General features: G+C 56.0%; 1 protein-coding gene across 1 annotated transcript; it reads left to right on the top strand.

Moving 5' to 3' along the window:
• The first annotated feature begins 2,185 nt into the window (after nt 1–2,185).
• On the top strand, nt 2,186–14,968 carry LOC144371127 (cell adhesion molecule CEACAM21-like). Its single transcript, XM_078033342.1, has 8 exons — nt 2,186–2,249; nt 3,208–3,453; nt 11,530–11,796; nt 12,436–12,556; nt 13,502–13,554; nt 13,887–13,918; nt 14,432–14,473; nt 14,740–14,968. Exons 1-8 carry the CDS (start codon nt 2,186–2,188, stop codon nt 14,803–14,805), a joined length of 891 nt encoding a protein of 296 aa, XP_077889468.1. The 3' UTR covers nt 14,806–14,968.
• The last annotated feature ends 2,290 nt before the right edge of the window (nt 14,969–17,258 follow it).

Genomic DNA, 17,258 nt, shown 5'->3' with positions numbered 1-17,258 from the left:
TGCAGGGACCACATCTGTCCTGCCCTCCATGGGACTCCCAGCCCAGTGCCCGACATGTAACAGATGCTCCATGAATACTCATGAAATGTATGGAGAACCAATCAATCAAAGCACATGACCTCCATGTGGCCGCCAAAGTCAGACTATGTTCCATGAGGACAAAGGAACACTGGCCTCAGCTCTCAAGATGGCCAGCAAGTGCCTGAGGCTGCCCAGAGATGAGGCCTCCATGCTGGTGGTGTTGGGGGAAGACAGAGGCCTCCTAAGAGTGAGGGGTCATTCCTGATTCTTTCCACAGCCCTGACAACCTCTCCCCATCTCTACCCAGTGAGTGACATCCCTTTTCCCAGGAGGTCTGGGCAGCTGCCTGTCCTTCCTCCACTCACTGATGCCTGATCTGGAACTAACTCCAGATTCCCCATCCCAGATGGAATTTCTACCAGGGAAAGCCAGAGCCCCATGTGACCACAGAGGAAGGTGACTCTCAGCCTCAAGGGCACCAGGTCTGAGGATTCCTGTGCCCATGGTCCCTGCAGACATCTCAGCAGCCCAAGGAGTCTGGGGCATGAGGGGGGCTCAGCACACAGGACCTGACTTTGTTTCCATCTCAGAGGGGCTGGGGGTTCACGGGGCTTTCTGTTCCCAACAGAGGAACCAGGGAACCCTGGTGGAGATGCAGGTGGGAGCATCTCCAGTTCCTGGACCCTGTGAGCAGGTCTACACATAAGCCAGACAGGGACAGTGATGACTTTGGAGCCAAGCCCCTGTGTGCCATGATGGAGAAACCTGGTATTCTGGGACCAGCCCCATGCTGGTTCCCTCTCCCCAAAGCTCCAAGAGACACCACCCCTGTCCTTCCTTTGAAACCTGGGGACAGATGGCTCCTCCTGAGGCTGCCCATCCCCGGGTGCCCATCTCCCACCTCTGAGCAGCAGTCCTCAGGACAACTCCTGTCCTCTCCCTAGACTCACCCTGCACTGGGTGTCAGGCAGCCTGGACCCAAGGTGAACAGGACTGACCCTGCAGTTTGTAGGTCAGGGCCACCTGTGCCTGGGTGTCAGGGCCAGCTCTCAGCATTTAGACCCTGGGCAGCATCCCTGCTACAGTCCCTGACCCTGACCATGGGTCTCCTCAGGAGCTCAACTGGTGATCACTTGGACCCACAGCCAACCCTCCGCATGCTGATTCTTTGAGACAGGACATTGGTTTTGGCTAGAGATGGAGGTGGACACATAGCCTGATGTCCACCTTGGAACCAATGGCCACATGGGCTCCCTCGCTCATACCTGTGGTCCCCACCAATCCTTTTTGGTCCTGGAGAACCCTGTTCTACCAAGTGTAGTTCCCTCCTTCCTGGCAACACACCTGGGGAAAGGCAGGTGACCACAAAAGAACAATCCAGAGAGGACAGAGGCCACCCACAGAGGCCATGGCAGATCTGAGCCACAGCAATGCCAAGAAACAAAAAGAAAATCTCCCCCTGAAATCCTTCACCAAGGGCAGCACAGCCAAGGTCACCTGCCTCCCACTGCCACATCCTCCTTTCCAAGGACACAGGTCGCCTGCCCCTGCACCCCAAGGCCCTGAAGCTCCCTCTGAGACATGTGGATGTGGGACTCTGAGCTAGGCTGGTGACACAGAGATAGAGGACAGGTCCCCCCACCAGTCATTCCTCAGTGGGACCCATTCTAGCTTCAGAGCCAAGTAGGACCCCTTCCTGCCGGGAGCAATCCACCTTCCAGAGGGGGGAGAACAAGGGGAGACGTGGGACAAACTGGGATTCTCCGTCATGAAGGAAACATGCCCAGGGTGAGGGGACCCCAGGGGCTCCCTGGGTGGTGCTGAGAGCCCTGAGGCCAGGACACAGCTGAGGCCAGTGCTGGGTGAGCCACTTCTCTCAGGGGACAGCGTCCCCACCTGCCTTGCTCCTCAGGGTGTGGCATGCAGTAGTGAAACCCAACAGGGAAAGCAGAAGGGACAGGAGGCAGGACTGAGAGGGAGGGGACAGAGAGGTTCCTCCACAGAGACCCCGCCCCCAGCCCTGTGACCCAGGAAAGTGCTCCTGCCCTGGGAGGAGGCTGAGCTCAGAGAGGAGCAGGGCAGCAGGGCTGACTGGCCTGGACCTCGGCTTCCCAGCAGCTCTGCAGTGAGCTCCTTCCACAGAGGGGACAGAGCAGCAGGGACCATGCAGTCCCCCTCAGCCTGTCCCTGCAGAGGGGGCATCCCCTGGCAGGGGGTCCTGCTGGCAGGTAAGAGGGGACAGTTCCCTGAGGAGGGCAGGAGGTGGAGCACAGTCTTGCTGGTGACCCCGGGAGGACCCAACCCTCACAGGGGACACAGGGCTTCACTCTGTCCATTGGGAACAGAACACAGAAGACAAAAGTTCACCAACAGGAACAGATGAAGGGGGATGGAAAGCTCAGGGGTTCTCTTCTCCAAATTACTCACCAGATGTCTTTATATTTTGAAAATTGATGTTAACAGCTGTCAGGGCCACTCTCCAAATAGAAAGGCAACTTGAGCAGTGGACATTCGCTCAAGCCACCAGCCTCAGACATTGGCACAGACACCTGGATGCTCAGGGCGGGGACACTGCTTCACTCATCCACAGGAGGCTGAGCCTGGTCCAGGCCCTGGGCTACCACAAGGGTCAGACTAGTCTCTGCCTCCTGGAGCTTCCTCTCTAGAGGGCAGGAGGCCAGGCCAGAGGGAGATCTGCAGGTGAGGCCAGGTGCTGTGTAGATCTAGGAGGGCAGAGAGCAGGGAAATGTCCACAGGGAAGACCTGGGGTCTGTAAGGAGGTGGTCAGGGGAGGGGGGTGCCCAGGTGCCCTGGGTGTGAGCAGGGATCTGAGGGCTCTGAGGGGCCAGCATTGCAGACACCTGGGGAGTGGTGTTCCCAAGAGAGAATGACAGGTACAGGGGTCCTGAAGGAATGGAGGTCATGATGCTGGCCTTGACCCAAGGACAACCATGTATACACCCAACACACCCTCGAGGCTGAAATGAAGCCTCCTGCTGAGGTCCTGGGCCCCATCTTTCCACCCCATTTGAAGGTCCCAGTATTGATGGATTTCTCTCTCTTCCCTCCTAGTCTCACTGTTAACCTTCTGGAACCCGCACCCCACTGCCCAGCTCACTATTGAACCAGTGCCTTCCGACGTTGCTGAAGGGAGAGACGTTCTTCTACTTGTCCACAATGTGTCAGGAAACGCTGTAGGCTACTCCTGGTACAGAGGGCAAATAACAGACCGCATCCGTCTAATCGTATCCTACTCGATTTTCACACACTCAGCTACCCCAGGCCCTGCCTTCAGTGGTCGAGAGACAGTATACCCCAATGGGTCCCTGCTGTTTGTGAATCTGAAAAAGGAGGACACAAGATTCTACACCCTTCAAACCACAACTGACAATTTTGATACTGAAGTTGCAACAGGAGAGTTCCGCGTACATGGTGAGTGATGTCCAGGCCCTCTGGGTGTTGGAGGGTTAACTCCACTGCACACACAGGACCCTGAGACCTGGTCTGCCTCCCTCCTCCTGTGCATTGTGTCCCCACAGTGGAGTTGGAGCACTTACTGCAGGACACACACAGGGAAGACAGACTTCAGAAGATCCGAGTCCTCTGCCTGAATCCATGGGCAGAGAGCAGGGTGGTCTAGTGGGAGACTCAGCCCAGGCAGAGCAGTCCCAGCCCAGCCCCTGTGTCCTTCCCAGGAGCATGGCCCTGAGAAAGACCCTGCAGGACTGAGTCAGGCCTGGCCTGAGGGCCCTGGAGTCATCACAGAGAAGGGTAGTCCTAGGGTGTACCTGCTCCAGACCTCTGTCCCAGGCTCCTGGCTCCAGGTGACCCTGAGGACATGTGGCCAGGGTTGGAGTTTGGCTTCCTGTTGAGAGCCGCTGGGGAGCAATGATTTACTGGCCACCTGATCTGGTAGCTCCTGGAGGTGGTCAGCAGCCAGAGCACAGTCCCAGGAGCCACATCTGGACAAGGGCACCTGGGCATCTCCTTCTCCTGGGACTAGGTGTGGTGAGCACAGAGGGACAGGTGCCTCAGGCCAATCAGGTGCCCTGATGGACCTCTATGAGGCTCCCCAGGAAGGTCCATGTCCCCAAGGGGAGGAACAGAGGAAAGAGATTCTCCTGGAGCTCCTGTTCTCCCGGGACAAATCAAGGGTGCTCTCACTGGGAGGCAGATCAGAGTAGGGGCTTGTTCATTTGGGGGCAGCTCCTCCAAACCAAGGTCAGGTTACTGAGAGTATTTCAAGGTTAATTTATAGACAACATGGTGAACCAGACACTACTTCCCAGGTATCCAATAAAGGGAAACTGAGAAACGGGGAACACAGTTGATGAATCAGGTCACACAGACCAAGGGTGGCAGATCAGTGGTGCATGTCACTCTGCAGCCAGAGCCCAGTGCTCTGCATGCTGAGGGCCTATTAGGCGTCTGTGGTCCAGAGACCAGCCATTGGCTCAGGGCACTGGCAGCTAAAGGGGACAGTGTGGTCTGGGAGTGAGAGCAAATGGAGGATAATCAATTTTTACTCTGGAACCAAAAAACCTGCCTCAACAGAATGTCCAGGCCTCCCCCTCCCACAGCTGGTCCACGCCCTCCCTCACTGAACTTGAAGTCTCCTGTTTCCTGGTGTGTTGGGTGTCACTCCCTCTGTGGCATAAGGTGTTTCTTTTTTTCTTTTCTGGGGGTAGCAAGGAGAATAAGGGTACCAGGAATTGAACCCAGGGGCAGTCAATCACTGACCACATCCCAGGCCTGTTTTGTATTTTATTTGGAGACAGGGTCTCACTGAGCTGCTTTAGCCTGACCATTGCTGAGGCTGGCTTTGAACTCACCATCCTCCTGTCTCAGCCTCCTGAGCCCCTGAGATTACAGGTGTGCGCCACCAGCCCAGCCCTCTGAGCATAAGGAACAGGACTTCTCTTTCTCACTCCCCACCAGAGCCTGCAGCCAGCCCAGGGCCCAGTGTGTGGCCAACTCTCAATGGTTTTGGGATAAGGGGGGGAAGATCATGAATGAATGACCCTGAACCTCTTCAGAGCCTGGACCCTGCATGTGCAATCCCAGGGGTTCTGCCACCTGCTCCCTGTCCCTCCTGGAGGCTGAGGATCTTGCTCCATCCCAACAACCAACTCTCCTGAGTCCACCCAGGAGCCACATCACAGGATGTCCTTGGTTGGCCAGGCTGTGGAGGGTCTTCAGGGTGGCCCTGGGTCAGTTCTGAGGCAGCCATGAGGCTCGTGGACCTGGGGCTTTAAGTCACTGTACCCCCACTGCTCCCTGCCATGGCGATTCTGGCTGCCTTGCTCCTGCCTGTCCGTCCTCTCCCTCCTTCTCATTCAGGCAGGACTGGCCCTGCCCTGCACAATGAGCCATGCCCTTCCCTCCTGCACTAATGGCCATCTGTCCTGTCCACCTCCTGCTAACACCTGGCGCCAGACCCCTCCTGGCTGTAGTAAAGGGCACAGAAACAGTTGAGGCAGGTGCCCCTGTCAGGCTGCATGAGTGACAATGTCACCCACTGTGAAGGAGGCCCCACTGTGTCCCTTCCAGGGCTCTTTCCTTCCATGACAATGACATGTGAAATAGGCCAGGACACAGGCCTGAGCATCTCCCCCATCTGCTCTCTGCACTGACTCAGCGAGGGGGGCAGAGGCAGGGCAGGGCAGCAAGGCCCTAGGTCCCAGGCTCCTCACACCCAGATGACTGGTGGCTCCATCCTGGTCCCTAAGTGGGGCTCAGGCTCCTCCAGTGACTCCCAGGACCTTCCCCAAGGGGGAGCTGGACTGAACGGTGCTGTCTCAGGGGCTGTCTATTCCATATGTGCCTGTGTCCCCATGAGGACACCATCACCACAAGGGAGGTCTGTCCCCACATGGTGTGATGCTCCAGCCACGGTCACGTACATTAGGCTCTAGGCTCTGATTTGGATCAATTTGATGATCTCACTGCACTTCCTGGGGTGAAAAGAACAGGAAGAAGGCATTCCACAGGCCTGTGTCAGGTGCTTCCCCACGTTGCTGAGTCTCCATAGCAATTGGGAACATAGACTTCTAGATTGATTAACATGATCAATAATACTTCTCTGAGTTTGGTGTTGTGCCTCATTTTACATAACAGAGACCCTCAGATGTCCCCTCTGACCATTCAGTCCTCCACCAGGACCCACAGGTCTCTCCTTACTCAGGAGGTTGCTGGTTTCAAAGTGACCTTAGCAACTGCCTTGGGTTATAATGTGACCCCTCAGGACTTCAGAGCTCAGTCTAAGACACTGTGCTCCTTAGAGAAATATTTCTTTCAGAAAGGAGTCTTAGATCCTGGGTATTAAAACTATTTTCCCATATGGGAAAACTTTACCATCCCCCATTTCTACCCCAGGTCTGCCACACACAAGCAGACGAGAGCCTTATTTTCAGCAAGGTCCTGGCCCCCTCTTCCACCTCTTAGTGCTAATGTGTTAGGAACCATCCACTGGTCTCTCAGGACCATTCCACCTGCCTCACCTGCTCTCTGCAGGGGGAGAGGGATGTAAAGTCCAAGGTCAGGAACATGATTCTACTCCAAACCTTGTCTGTCCCCTCAACCTAGAGCATTCTTTGGACTCATGCTTTGCCTTTCAGGTGCCACTGGCTCCTGTCAGTCACCAGGAAACACCTGAGCAGAACTGTCCCCTTGTGGCCCCAGGATCACCACCAAACTGAATGCCAAGCTTGCCCCTGTATCCTGGTTTCTGTTCACACACCCCACTCTCAGATGAGGTTGTGGGGTTTTCTTGAGGTTTAGGCACAGTGGGGTGTCCCATCATGACCCACATCTAGGATGGCCTTGAGAACCAATGGCTCAAGGACAAACACGTGGGCCGAGCCCTGGAGTCCATGCAGCTGGAGGGACTCTGTGTCTCAAGGCCAGCCAGGGCCAGTGAGGACCAGGAGAGACACAGGGTTGCTAACTCCCAGTCCTGGGTCTGTCCAGGACCAAACTCTGCAATTAAGTGCACCTGTGAGAAACTCTGTGCTTCTCCCACACACAGCCCAGGGGGCCCCACATCCTCTGATCCCTCAGATCCTCCTGTATCTGCCAGGATACCCACTCTGCCTGGTTCTTCAGGACTCAGGTTGGTGGGAGGTGAGAGGCCAGCTCAGGTGGAAAGACACATTTGTGGGGATCACAGGGCAATCCTCTGTTGTCTGCACAGAGAAATTACCCAAACCCAACATCACAATCAACAACTCCCAACCCATGGAGGGTGAGGACTCTCTAGCATTAACGTGTGAACCTGAGATTCATTATGCGACCTACCTGTGGAAGATAAAAAATCAGATGATACCAGATGGTGACAGGCTGAAGCTATCCAACAACAACAGGACTCTCACTTTATTCAATGTCACAAGGAATGACACAGGACCCTATGAGTGTGAAACCCAGAACCCAGTGAGTGCCAGCCACAGTGACCCACTCACCCTGAATATTTCCTGTGAGTAACTTCTATTCCTCCATTACCCTGGCTGTGAACTCAAACACACAGGGCCAGAGGCTGGGCCACTTAGTCCCTCTCGGGTCCAAGTACACAGACCCTCTCTCCTGGGCACCTGGACTGGCTGTGACAATAGCCCCAGGCACATCCAGGCAGGCCCAGCCTTGGGCCATGAATAGGAGGGGAGGGCTTGTGGTTCCCTAGAGAGGTCTGGGGTCAGCCACCTGGGACAGAGAAGCAGGGGAATGTCACAGACTAATTTCAGTGAACAAAGGGTGTTTGGTTCAGAATTTCTGTGAGTGTGTATGGTGCTGGGATTTGAACCCAGGGCCTCATGCATGCTGGGCAGGTGCTGTACCACTGTACTCCCCAGCCTAGTTTCGACTTTTAAAAAATAAACAAGGTTGTGACATGGATCAGTAGTTATATTGTGGTCTTCTACAGTCTAGGAACTTCCCCTTCTCTCTGACATTACATGTGGCTTTATTCTGTTTGTCCAGATGGCCCAGAAGCCCCCATCATAAACCCCCCAGACTCACATTTCCGTCCAGGGACAAATCTCCACCTCTCCTGCCACACAGACTCTAACCCGCCTGCTCAGTACTCTTGGTCTTTCAATGGGAGGCCCCTGGAATCCACACAAGAGCTCTAAGTCCGCGACCTCTCTACAAATAATAGCGGATCCTATGTGTGTGTCGCCCATAACTCTGTCACTACCCTCAATAGGACCACAACCAAGAATATTACCATCTCTGGTAAGTGGACCCTGGAGCACAGTATCAAGTGCTGGGTGGAGTCTTGATTTTTCCGGAAAAAAACATGGAAGAAGTTCCTTCCTAGCCTGGCACAAGCAAATCCTGTCCTTGCCTGAGCCTCCTGCTCCATCCCAGAGACTCTCCTCTTGCTCTGACTTCTCATGACCAATCTAGGGTCCAGCTTGGATGTGGGTTGGGCTTCTCGCAGACCCAGGAAGTCCTAGGTAGTGGAAGGAGCTTCCCAGACAGGGGGAGGGTCCTTGAAGTCAAGTCACTTCTTTCTGTCACTAACTTGTCCCTTTCTGTCACCTCTCTGCTTTCTTTTACCTCCTCAGTGAGCTACAAGGAACCTGCATGGCTTTGCCATATGTTCATCCTCTTTTCCCCCAAATGACAGGAGCAAAGTCCCCTCAGATGGGGGATGAGCAGCTCTGCTCCTGTCCTGCTCCGACTCCATCTGGGGTGGGAGGCGTGGGTGGGAAAGAGGCCTGGGAGGCCCGTCTGGAATCTGGATCAATCCTGTGGTCAGTTGGTGCCTTCCAAGTCAGGAGCAGGGGAGGGAAAGAGCCAGCCTGGGGGCAGATGCTTCTGAGTTGTGTCCTGGCTCTGAAGTCCCCAGGTGCATAGGGTTGGGAACACAAGCCCATGTCATGCACCACGGAGAATAGCAGAGATGCACACTTGAAGGTTGGGAGCCTCACCTGCAGAGTCCCTGCGAGGCCGGGCAGGGCAGTGCCGAGAGCATGTGTTTGCAGAGAGGACAAGGTGCCGGGGTTGGTCAACACTGTGACCTTCATCTCCACAGTTTCCTTTCACTGGGATATTTAATCCACAGGCCAGGAAATAAAAGTCCTCTTCAAACTGACAAATCCTGTACATTGGGATTTCTCCAGTCACTAAGGTCATGAAGACGGGCTGGACCATCTTAATTCCCTGACAAATTATTTAATGAAAACTATTTAATGAAAATTATTTAATGCCCCTGGATGTAAAGCTAATTCCTGCCTGAGAGCCTGATCTTCTACAGGCACAGATAGTACCAGAAAAAATGTTGCTCGATAGTGGATGGAAAAATTGTTCCACCTGAGGATGAGCTTGCTGGACAGGTCCTATAGAGATGTCCAGGGACCCTCAAGGGTCACCGTAGGTGATTTGAGGTCAGAAGGAGGGGCAGCACTTTCTTTAAATTGTGATCTGAATGATGACATCCAAACTCTGCAGAGGGTCAGGGCCATCCTGTGGGGCACCTTACACAACTCACTGGGGCCCTGAGCACTGGCTGAGGTCTCTGGGGAAGGAGCACCTCAGGTCTGCAGCTGAAGCTCCTTCCACAGAGGGGGACAGGGCAGCAGCAGGGACCATGCAGCCCCCTCAGCCTGTCCCTGCAGAGGGGCATCTCCTGGCAGGGGATCTGCTGGCAGGTAAGAGGGGACAGTTCCCTGAAAGAAGGTGGGAGGTAGAGGGGGAGCACAGTCTTGCTGGTGCCCCCTGGGGAGGACACAACCCTCACAGGGGACACAGGCTTCACATGGAACCTGATGGGAACAGAACCCAGAAGAGAAGCTCACCAACAGGAAACTCTCAGTGACCTGGAGCTGATGAAGGGGGACGGAAAGCTCAGGGGTATCTTTTCTTGGGCATCTCCTTCTCCTGGGACTGGCTGTGAGGAGCACAGAGGGACAGGTGCCTCAGACCAAGTCAGGTGCCCTGATGGACCTCTATGAGGCTCCACAGGAAGGTCCATGTCCCCAAGGGGAGGAACAGAGGAAAGAGATGCCCCTGGAGCTCCTGGTCCTCCCGGGACCAGCCCAGGGCCTCTCACTGGGAGGCAGATCAGAGTAGGGGCTTTTTCTTTGGGGGCAGCTCCTCTAAACCAAGGTCAGGTTACTGTGAGTATTTCAAGGTTAACTTAGAGACAACATGGTGAACCAGACACCACTTCCCATGTATCCAATAAAGGGAAACTGAGGCACACGGAACATAGTTGCTGAATCAAGTCACACAGACCATGGGTGGGAGGTCAGTGCATGTCACTGTAGCCAGATTCCCATGCTCTGCATGCTGAGGGCCTATTAGGCATCTGTGCACCCGAGACCAGCCATTGGCTCAGGGCACTGGCAGCCTGGAGGGGACAGTCTGGTCTGGGAGTGAGAGCAAATGGAGAATAATCAACTTTTACTTTACAATCAAATACCTTCCCTCAACAGAGTGCCCAGGCCTTCCCTCACAGCCGCCCAGGACAGAGTGTCAATCCTGCGTTAACTGAGAAATCCTTTACATCTGAATCCAACCATCTAAGTCATGAGGACTGGGCTGGCGGTCCCCACTCCCTAGTGGTCACTGAACTGCCCTACTCCATGCAAATCCCACCTGGGTCCAAGGTGGACAGGCTGATAATCCCTCCTTCCCCAACATACATGGCACAGGTTCCAGAAATCACCAACCAAACTTATATAGAGTCACTGCTGTGGTGTGAATGTGCCCCCAAAAGCATGTAGTGGTGACTGAACTCCCAGGAATCTGAGGTATGGCCTCAGGGAAGGACATAGGTCCCTGTGAAAGGAACAAGGCTGCTGTCACAGAAGGGGACCAGGTCCTGCAGAGGTGGCTTTCTGAAAAGGGGTGAGTGTGGCCCCTTCTGATCTCTCCCCATGGGGAGCCCCCACTGCTAAGATGCAGCAAGCAGCCCTCCTCACATGGGGCCCCTAGATCTTGCACTTCCTCACTCCAGAACAGTGAGCAGGAGTCTCTCTTCTTTACACACCACCCACTCTCAGGTGCTCTGTTAGAGCAGCACAAGATGCACCAAGACCAGCACAGAAGTTCTGGAAGATAAGACACAAGGGTCCACGGGAAAACCCGCTTGATAATGAGGTGGCTGGACCTGGGGCCTGAGAGGAGTTTCCCACCTGGATCCCAGTGAGATGTCAAGGGACCAGTTTGGGGTCTCCCTGAGGTCATCTAGGGTCAGAGGGAGGTTGAGCAAGTTCCTATTTTAAGATGAGGAACCTGAGGAGGTTGCTGGGTCGTCCAAGGACAACGTATTGCAGTATATTTTGTAGTTTCCCAGAACAGACTTGAACCATTTCAGAACCAAGAGCATAACAAGGGCATCTTATTTCTGGGTCCTCAACCACTGTCCATGGCCTCAACCATCCAGCTCATCCTCTGGACCCCTCACCCACATCACGATGGCCCTGAGAACAGGCAGACGTCTCTGAGGACGACAGGGACCCAGGCCTCAGGCCTGCTGTCAGTCAGCCCCCTGCTGTTTTTCCACAGGGCTTGTGGCCCAGCCCTCCCTCAGAGCCACCAACACAGAACCACACTCTGTGGCCATGACCTGCCTCTCAGGTGACCCTGGAATCTCCATCACGTGGATCTTCAATAGCCAGACTCTGCAGCTCACAGACAGGATGCAGCTGTCCCCGGACCACAGGACCCTCAGCATAGACCCCGTCAGACAGGAGGATGCCGGGGAGTATCAGTGTGAGGCCTCCAACCCCGCCAGTTCCACCAGGAGTGACCGCTACAGACTGGCTGTGATCTGTGAGTGGCCCCCGTCCCACCCAGTGCTTCTGTCATATATTTCCACTGTCAAGGGCCATCATATGGCACCAGCCATGAGCTTGGGGTAGAAGCCAGAGCCTGGAGAGAATGTGCTTGACTACGCAGAAATTAGGTGCCTTGATGTCACCTTGGTTCTGATCTGACCCGAGGCTAGGCCTGGGCTAGACAGTCTGTGAGGGCTGCCCGCTGACACTGTCCTGAGATGGGAAGGAAGAAAAGAGGAAGAGGGGGTGGGGTGTGGCTCAGTGGTAGAGCACTGGCCCGGCCTGTGTGAGAACCTGGGTTCAATTCTCAACATCAAACAAACAAATGAATATAATAAAGGTCCTTCAACATCTAAAAAATATATTAACATAAAAGAGAAGAGGAAGAGACCTTAACAGGAGCAGGAGCAGGATGTGGGCCAGCTGCGTGTGGAGAGGGTCAGGCTAGAGCACATGCAGGTTTCACAACCAAACGTGAAGAAATGGCCAGAAGCAGAGTCGGGAGGACATGGTGACGACATGACAAACTGCACTGGGACCTTGGTGCCATTTCCTTCCACCCTGTGTGGCCCCCTGCAGGGCCCAGCTGGTTCCCCTGAAGACCTGACCTTCAGCCCTTTCTCTTCTCTTTCAGCAGAAGAGAGGACCCCAGGCCTCCCTGTGGGGGCCGTCGCTGGCATCGTGACTGGGGTCCTGGTCGGGGTGGCTCTGGTGGCCGCTCTGGGGTGTTTCCTGCTCCACACAAGAACTGGAAGGTACCCAGGCTTCCCCCACCTGATCCCACCCAGGTGACCCCAGGCCTGAGGGAAGGAGGCCCATCCTCAGACTCTGGCCTGACTCCCACATCCCCAATTCCCAGGGACCATCCCCTCTCACCCAGCCGCCCCCCGTCCCTCACCAGCTGCTGGCCCTGGGCTGCTGCCTCAACAGCTCCCTCCTCTGTGCGCTGGTCACTAGGGACCTGTCCCCACAGCACTGTCCTCCTTCCTTCACTCAGAAAACCGACGACACTTCCTGTGACAGAGTTAGTGTCAAACCCGGCACCTCCTACACTCTATCTCCACCAACCGAAATCAGGGGTGATACTATGTATATCAGGGGTGTCCTGGCCCAGGTCACTCAGTCACATGGAGAGGTCTTGAGAGGCTGGAGGGGTCAGCTCCCATAGCTTTATGGTCACCCACACCCCTGATATGTGAGGTGGCAGTCCTGGGGCCAGCCAGGATAGTGTGTCTTGGAATGTCCTTTGCCTCCTGGCCACATGGGTGGAGAGAGGACAAGGCCACTGTCATGTTTCATCAACTCCTGGCCCCACCAGGGTCACTGAGGTTAGCTATTTTCAAGATGCAAGAGGCTGCTGCAGTGTCCTGCCCACATGGTGACCCTGCTTCCCCTGCCCACACGGCTGGACCCTTCCACTCAGTCAAACCCTCCTGCTTTAATTCACCCTAATTCCGCAGTCCCTTTCTAGGGTCAGTCAGCCAAATCCTCTTGAGTCTGCATCTGGAAGGGACATTCACCTCTGTCCCTGGGCAGAAGAGGCCACTTAAGGCCTTTCCTCAGCTCCCTTCTGGGCCCCCTGGGACACAGACCTGATGGAGTAAGAAAGGTTTCACACCCTCCTTGGAAATGGGGTGCCCTCCTCATCCCCTATCTGACCACAGTCCATGACCCTCATGAATAAGCCTGACCTTCCCTAGGGCTGGTGTCCAGCAAGGCCTCAGAGACCACCGCACCCCAGCATCAACAGCCAGTGAGTGCCCCTTCAGCCTGCGGGTGGCTGGGAGCCCTAGGCCTGCCCCACAGTGTCACTCTTGCAGTCAACCACTCCTTAGGTCAAGTCCTTCCCCTGGGCCTCAGGAGCCCTGTCATCAAACACTCAGGTCAGGGGACCCACCTGGCCTCACTTTTGGCATCTAGTCACCTCCTTAGGCTCCCTGGCTCCCTGGACCGCTAACAGGGACACAGGGTCTCTCCCAGGACATGTTGTGTCCTCTGACCCTCTGAAAGCTGAGGACCCCATCTCCTCCTGCTGCAGGGGCCCAGGCCTCACCACACCCTCCTTTAACTCTGTCTCTGTTCCAGGCCAAGGTCCCTCTGACAGCTCCACCTACCTGGTAAGTCCCCCCAGCTCCCTACACACAGGGACCTGGCTGTGAAGGCTCAGGTCAAGGGCACTGTCAACCCCAGTACAGCACAGACGGCCCCTCTCATGTTGGACCAGGACAAGGTTTGCCTGGACCTGGACAGAGGCTTGGCCTCTCTCAGGGACAGGACCACCATCACTCTGTCCTCAGTCCACCCTGCTTCCTTCCATTTGTCTCAGCAAGCTGCTGGAGGCCAGCAGGTGCAGAGTGGGTGCTGGGAGCTTCTATCAGTGGCCCTGGGTTAATGATGGGGACCACAGTCTGGACAGAAACTGGGGTGTCTGTCCTGAAGTGGAGGCTGGTGCTCAGGACCCAGAGCTGGTAACTCCTGGGAAGAAAGGGCTAAAGCAGACACAGGGAGTAAGCTCTGGCCTGTCAGAGACCAGAACCTTCCAGGCACCACCCAGCACCTGCTCCCTGGAGTCTCAGCCTTGATGAGCCTCCCTCACTGACCCTGGTGTCCACTCTTTCTCCCCTGCCCAGGCTCCTGTTTCTGGCCACAAAACTGCCGTTCCCATCTACCAGGTGAGTGTGGGAGATGAATATTCTGGTCCACTGTCCACAGGCCAGACCATGTAACTGACACTAGCTGAAACTTCTTGAGTTTTCAGGAAAGAGTAGTCAAAACAGGATCAGGGGTGGTGAGCACAGGAGGAAGGGACCTGGAAACAGGAGCCACTGAGCCCAGCCAGGCACAGGACGGAGCAGTCCCAGGTGGACCAGGGCCTAGGAGTCCCTGAATTCAGTTCTCAGAAGGACACAGGGTCAGAGGACTCTTTGTTCTTTTTCAGGAATTACTAAACCCTGACCTGGACATCTACTGCCGGGTCGACCACACAGCCATTGGAGGTTCCTAGTTCCCACCAGACAAGGCTCCATATTGATGGAGGGAGGGTCCCCGTAGGACCCCACACCATGGGCAATGGAGAAAAGAGCTGGGAGACTCTGGCACCTGGAGGGGAGGGGTTCCATGGGCTTTGGAGACCTGGAAAGGCGCTGAATAAAGACCCCCTCCCTCCTTTGCTCTTTTGGTTCCTGTGGGAACGTCTCTTGGCAGACACTCCCCTCAGGGTCCAGGTCAGCTCTCTCCTGTGTCACGCAGGGGAATCGTGGTCTCTAAGTGGTTCCCACAGGGTTTCTCTTCCTGGGAGACAGGAGCTGGGAGGTGGAGCCAGGGCAAAGGTCGTGTCTGTCCACAGGGAAGGGTGAGGGTCCCCAGGCCCTGCAGCCAGCAGAGCACTCAGTGGCCCTCACGCTCCAGGGACCCATGGTGGCTGGCTGTGGCCATTGATTTCTTCTCTGCCCAAAGCCCAGTACTCAGCACATCTTCACCTCTGCTGAGAAAGGGACAGTGACTGTCAGAGTAATCAGGGGACAGGACCAGACCCAGACTCAGGCCCTAAACAAAGGACTCAGCCCCTGCCCGAGGCTCCAGCTCTGCCCTCCCATCACCTTCCACTCTGCCCTGCCTGGTCTCTCTAGGACCAGCCTCCTCTGCACACTCCAGCACCCAGGGCAGAGGCTCAGGGCTCCCCATATGGGGCTCTCCAGGCTCCATGGTGATGAGGCAGAGGATCTCTTCCCTGACCTGGGGCCCAGGATGTCCACTGCAGCCTCCTCCACACACCTGGGCCACTGCTCTGACTCCGGTGAGGGCTGGGTAGGGTGATGTTCTCAGGTAGGTCACGTGGATCAGGCCACTACATTCCTGGAAATCAGAGGACCATGTACTAAAGCTCAGGGACGCTCTGCTGATGCCTGAGAGTTGTCTGTCCTGAGATGAGAAGTCGGAAGAGACCCTGGGAGATTCCCCCACAACTCAGCTCTAGTGAGGCTCGTCCTGCGTGAACATAGCATCAGGTCACTCATGGTGACTTGCCTTGGTTTCCTGGGGCAGCTGCCACAGACTGTCTCCAGCACAGTGGCTCCAACAGCGATCTCAGGTGTCCTTGCAGCTGCATTCTTAATGGAGGCTCCAGAGGCTGTGCCCAAGGTCAAAGGAACCTTAAGACTCAGGTCGCTGTTGCAACTTCAAACCTGGTGGGAACTTTCCCTAACTCTTGGCCCAGGTCCTGTCCTGGAAACCACACCAGCTGGAGCACCTTCTCCCACAGCATCCTGCTCCCTGAGCCACACATGAGCCCCTGGGAACCTGGGTCAAGCTGAGCCCCTCCAAGCCAAGCATGGCACCCATCTTCCTCCTTCCCATCTCATCCCATCCAAGAAGATACCCTGCTCCTGTAGAGCCACCCTGGCCCTCCAAGGACTCAGGTCCTGTCCCTGCAGTGTCCCTGCAGGTCACACTCACACCACCCAGGCTGCCCAGAGGAAGGGTCTCCTGTGCGCTCAGGGGAGCCTCCCTGACTAGGATGGGGTGGAGTCCTCCTCTCCTTCTGCATCTGAGCAGTCCCCAGGGTCCTCTGTACCCTGTCCTTGCCTCCACTGTTTCTCCCTGGACCCAGCCTCAGGTCACAACAGGCAGAGCTGAGGTGCCGACTCTCCAGGAGTCCTTCCCATTCCTACCACATGAACCTGCTCAGCCCTGAGACCCTCCCTCAACAGGTGACTGTGCTCTGGGCTCCTGAACACCTGCCCCCACACATGCCAGCTTCAGGTCAGTGACAATCACTCAGCTCTGACATCCTCACCTTTGGCAGGTGTCTGAGCAGACTCACCAGGTGGGACACCTGAGGCTCCAGCAGGCAGGAGCACCCTGGTCCCTCTCCTCCCTCCCTGAGGGCAGCAGGCCCCACAGGCTGCCTCTGACCACCAGCCTTTGTCCAGAGCACAGCTTCAGGTCCCTACTGCTCCTCCCCAGGGAGATGCACTGTGGCTGCAGCAGCCTCCCACTGTCAAGGAAACACTGGGCCCCATCCCTCCTCAAACTCTGAAAGGGACAGACACATGCAACACACCTGGCCTCACCATCCGTCCAAAGGCCACTCCCAGCTACTTACCACCCAGGCCAGCTGCAGCCTGAAGAGCGACCTCCTTTCTGCTCTCTCCCTGTGACAGCACGTGCTGCTTTTGCATTGTGGCCTGGGGTCCCCTCCACCCCCCCCAGGGAACCCAAACCTGCCTGTGCCCCGCCTCAGCCACACTCCTCAGCCTCCTGCTCCCCTCCACCTCCCTGACCTGCACAGAGAGGGGACAGCCCTCCTAGCCCCTCCCTGCTCACTGCCAGCCTTGGGTGCTCATCACGGGGCCTGCAGGGGTCACCTGTGCTCAGGTTGGTCATTTGTGGGACCAGGCAGACAGGAGAAGCCTCCCACATGCCTTCGACTCTCAGAAGGGAAAGTAAACAGAGAAC

The sequence above is a fragment of the Ictidomys tridecemlineatus genome, chromosome 15, assembly GCF_052094955.1.
Source record: "Ictidomys tridecemlineatus isolate mIctTri1 chromosome 15, mIctTri1.hap1, whole genome shotgun sequence".
Classification (NCBI taxonomy): Eukaryota; Metazoa; Chordata; class Mammalia; order Rodentia; family Sciuridae; genus Ictidomys; species Ictidomys tridecemlineatus.
The sequence above is the reverse complement of the archived record's forward strand: the minus strand, read 5'-3'. Positions and strand labels throughout refer to the sequence as shown.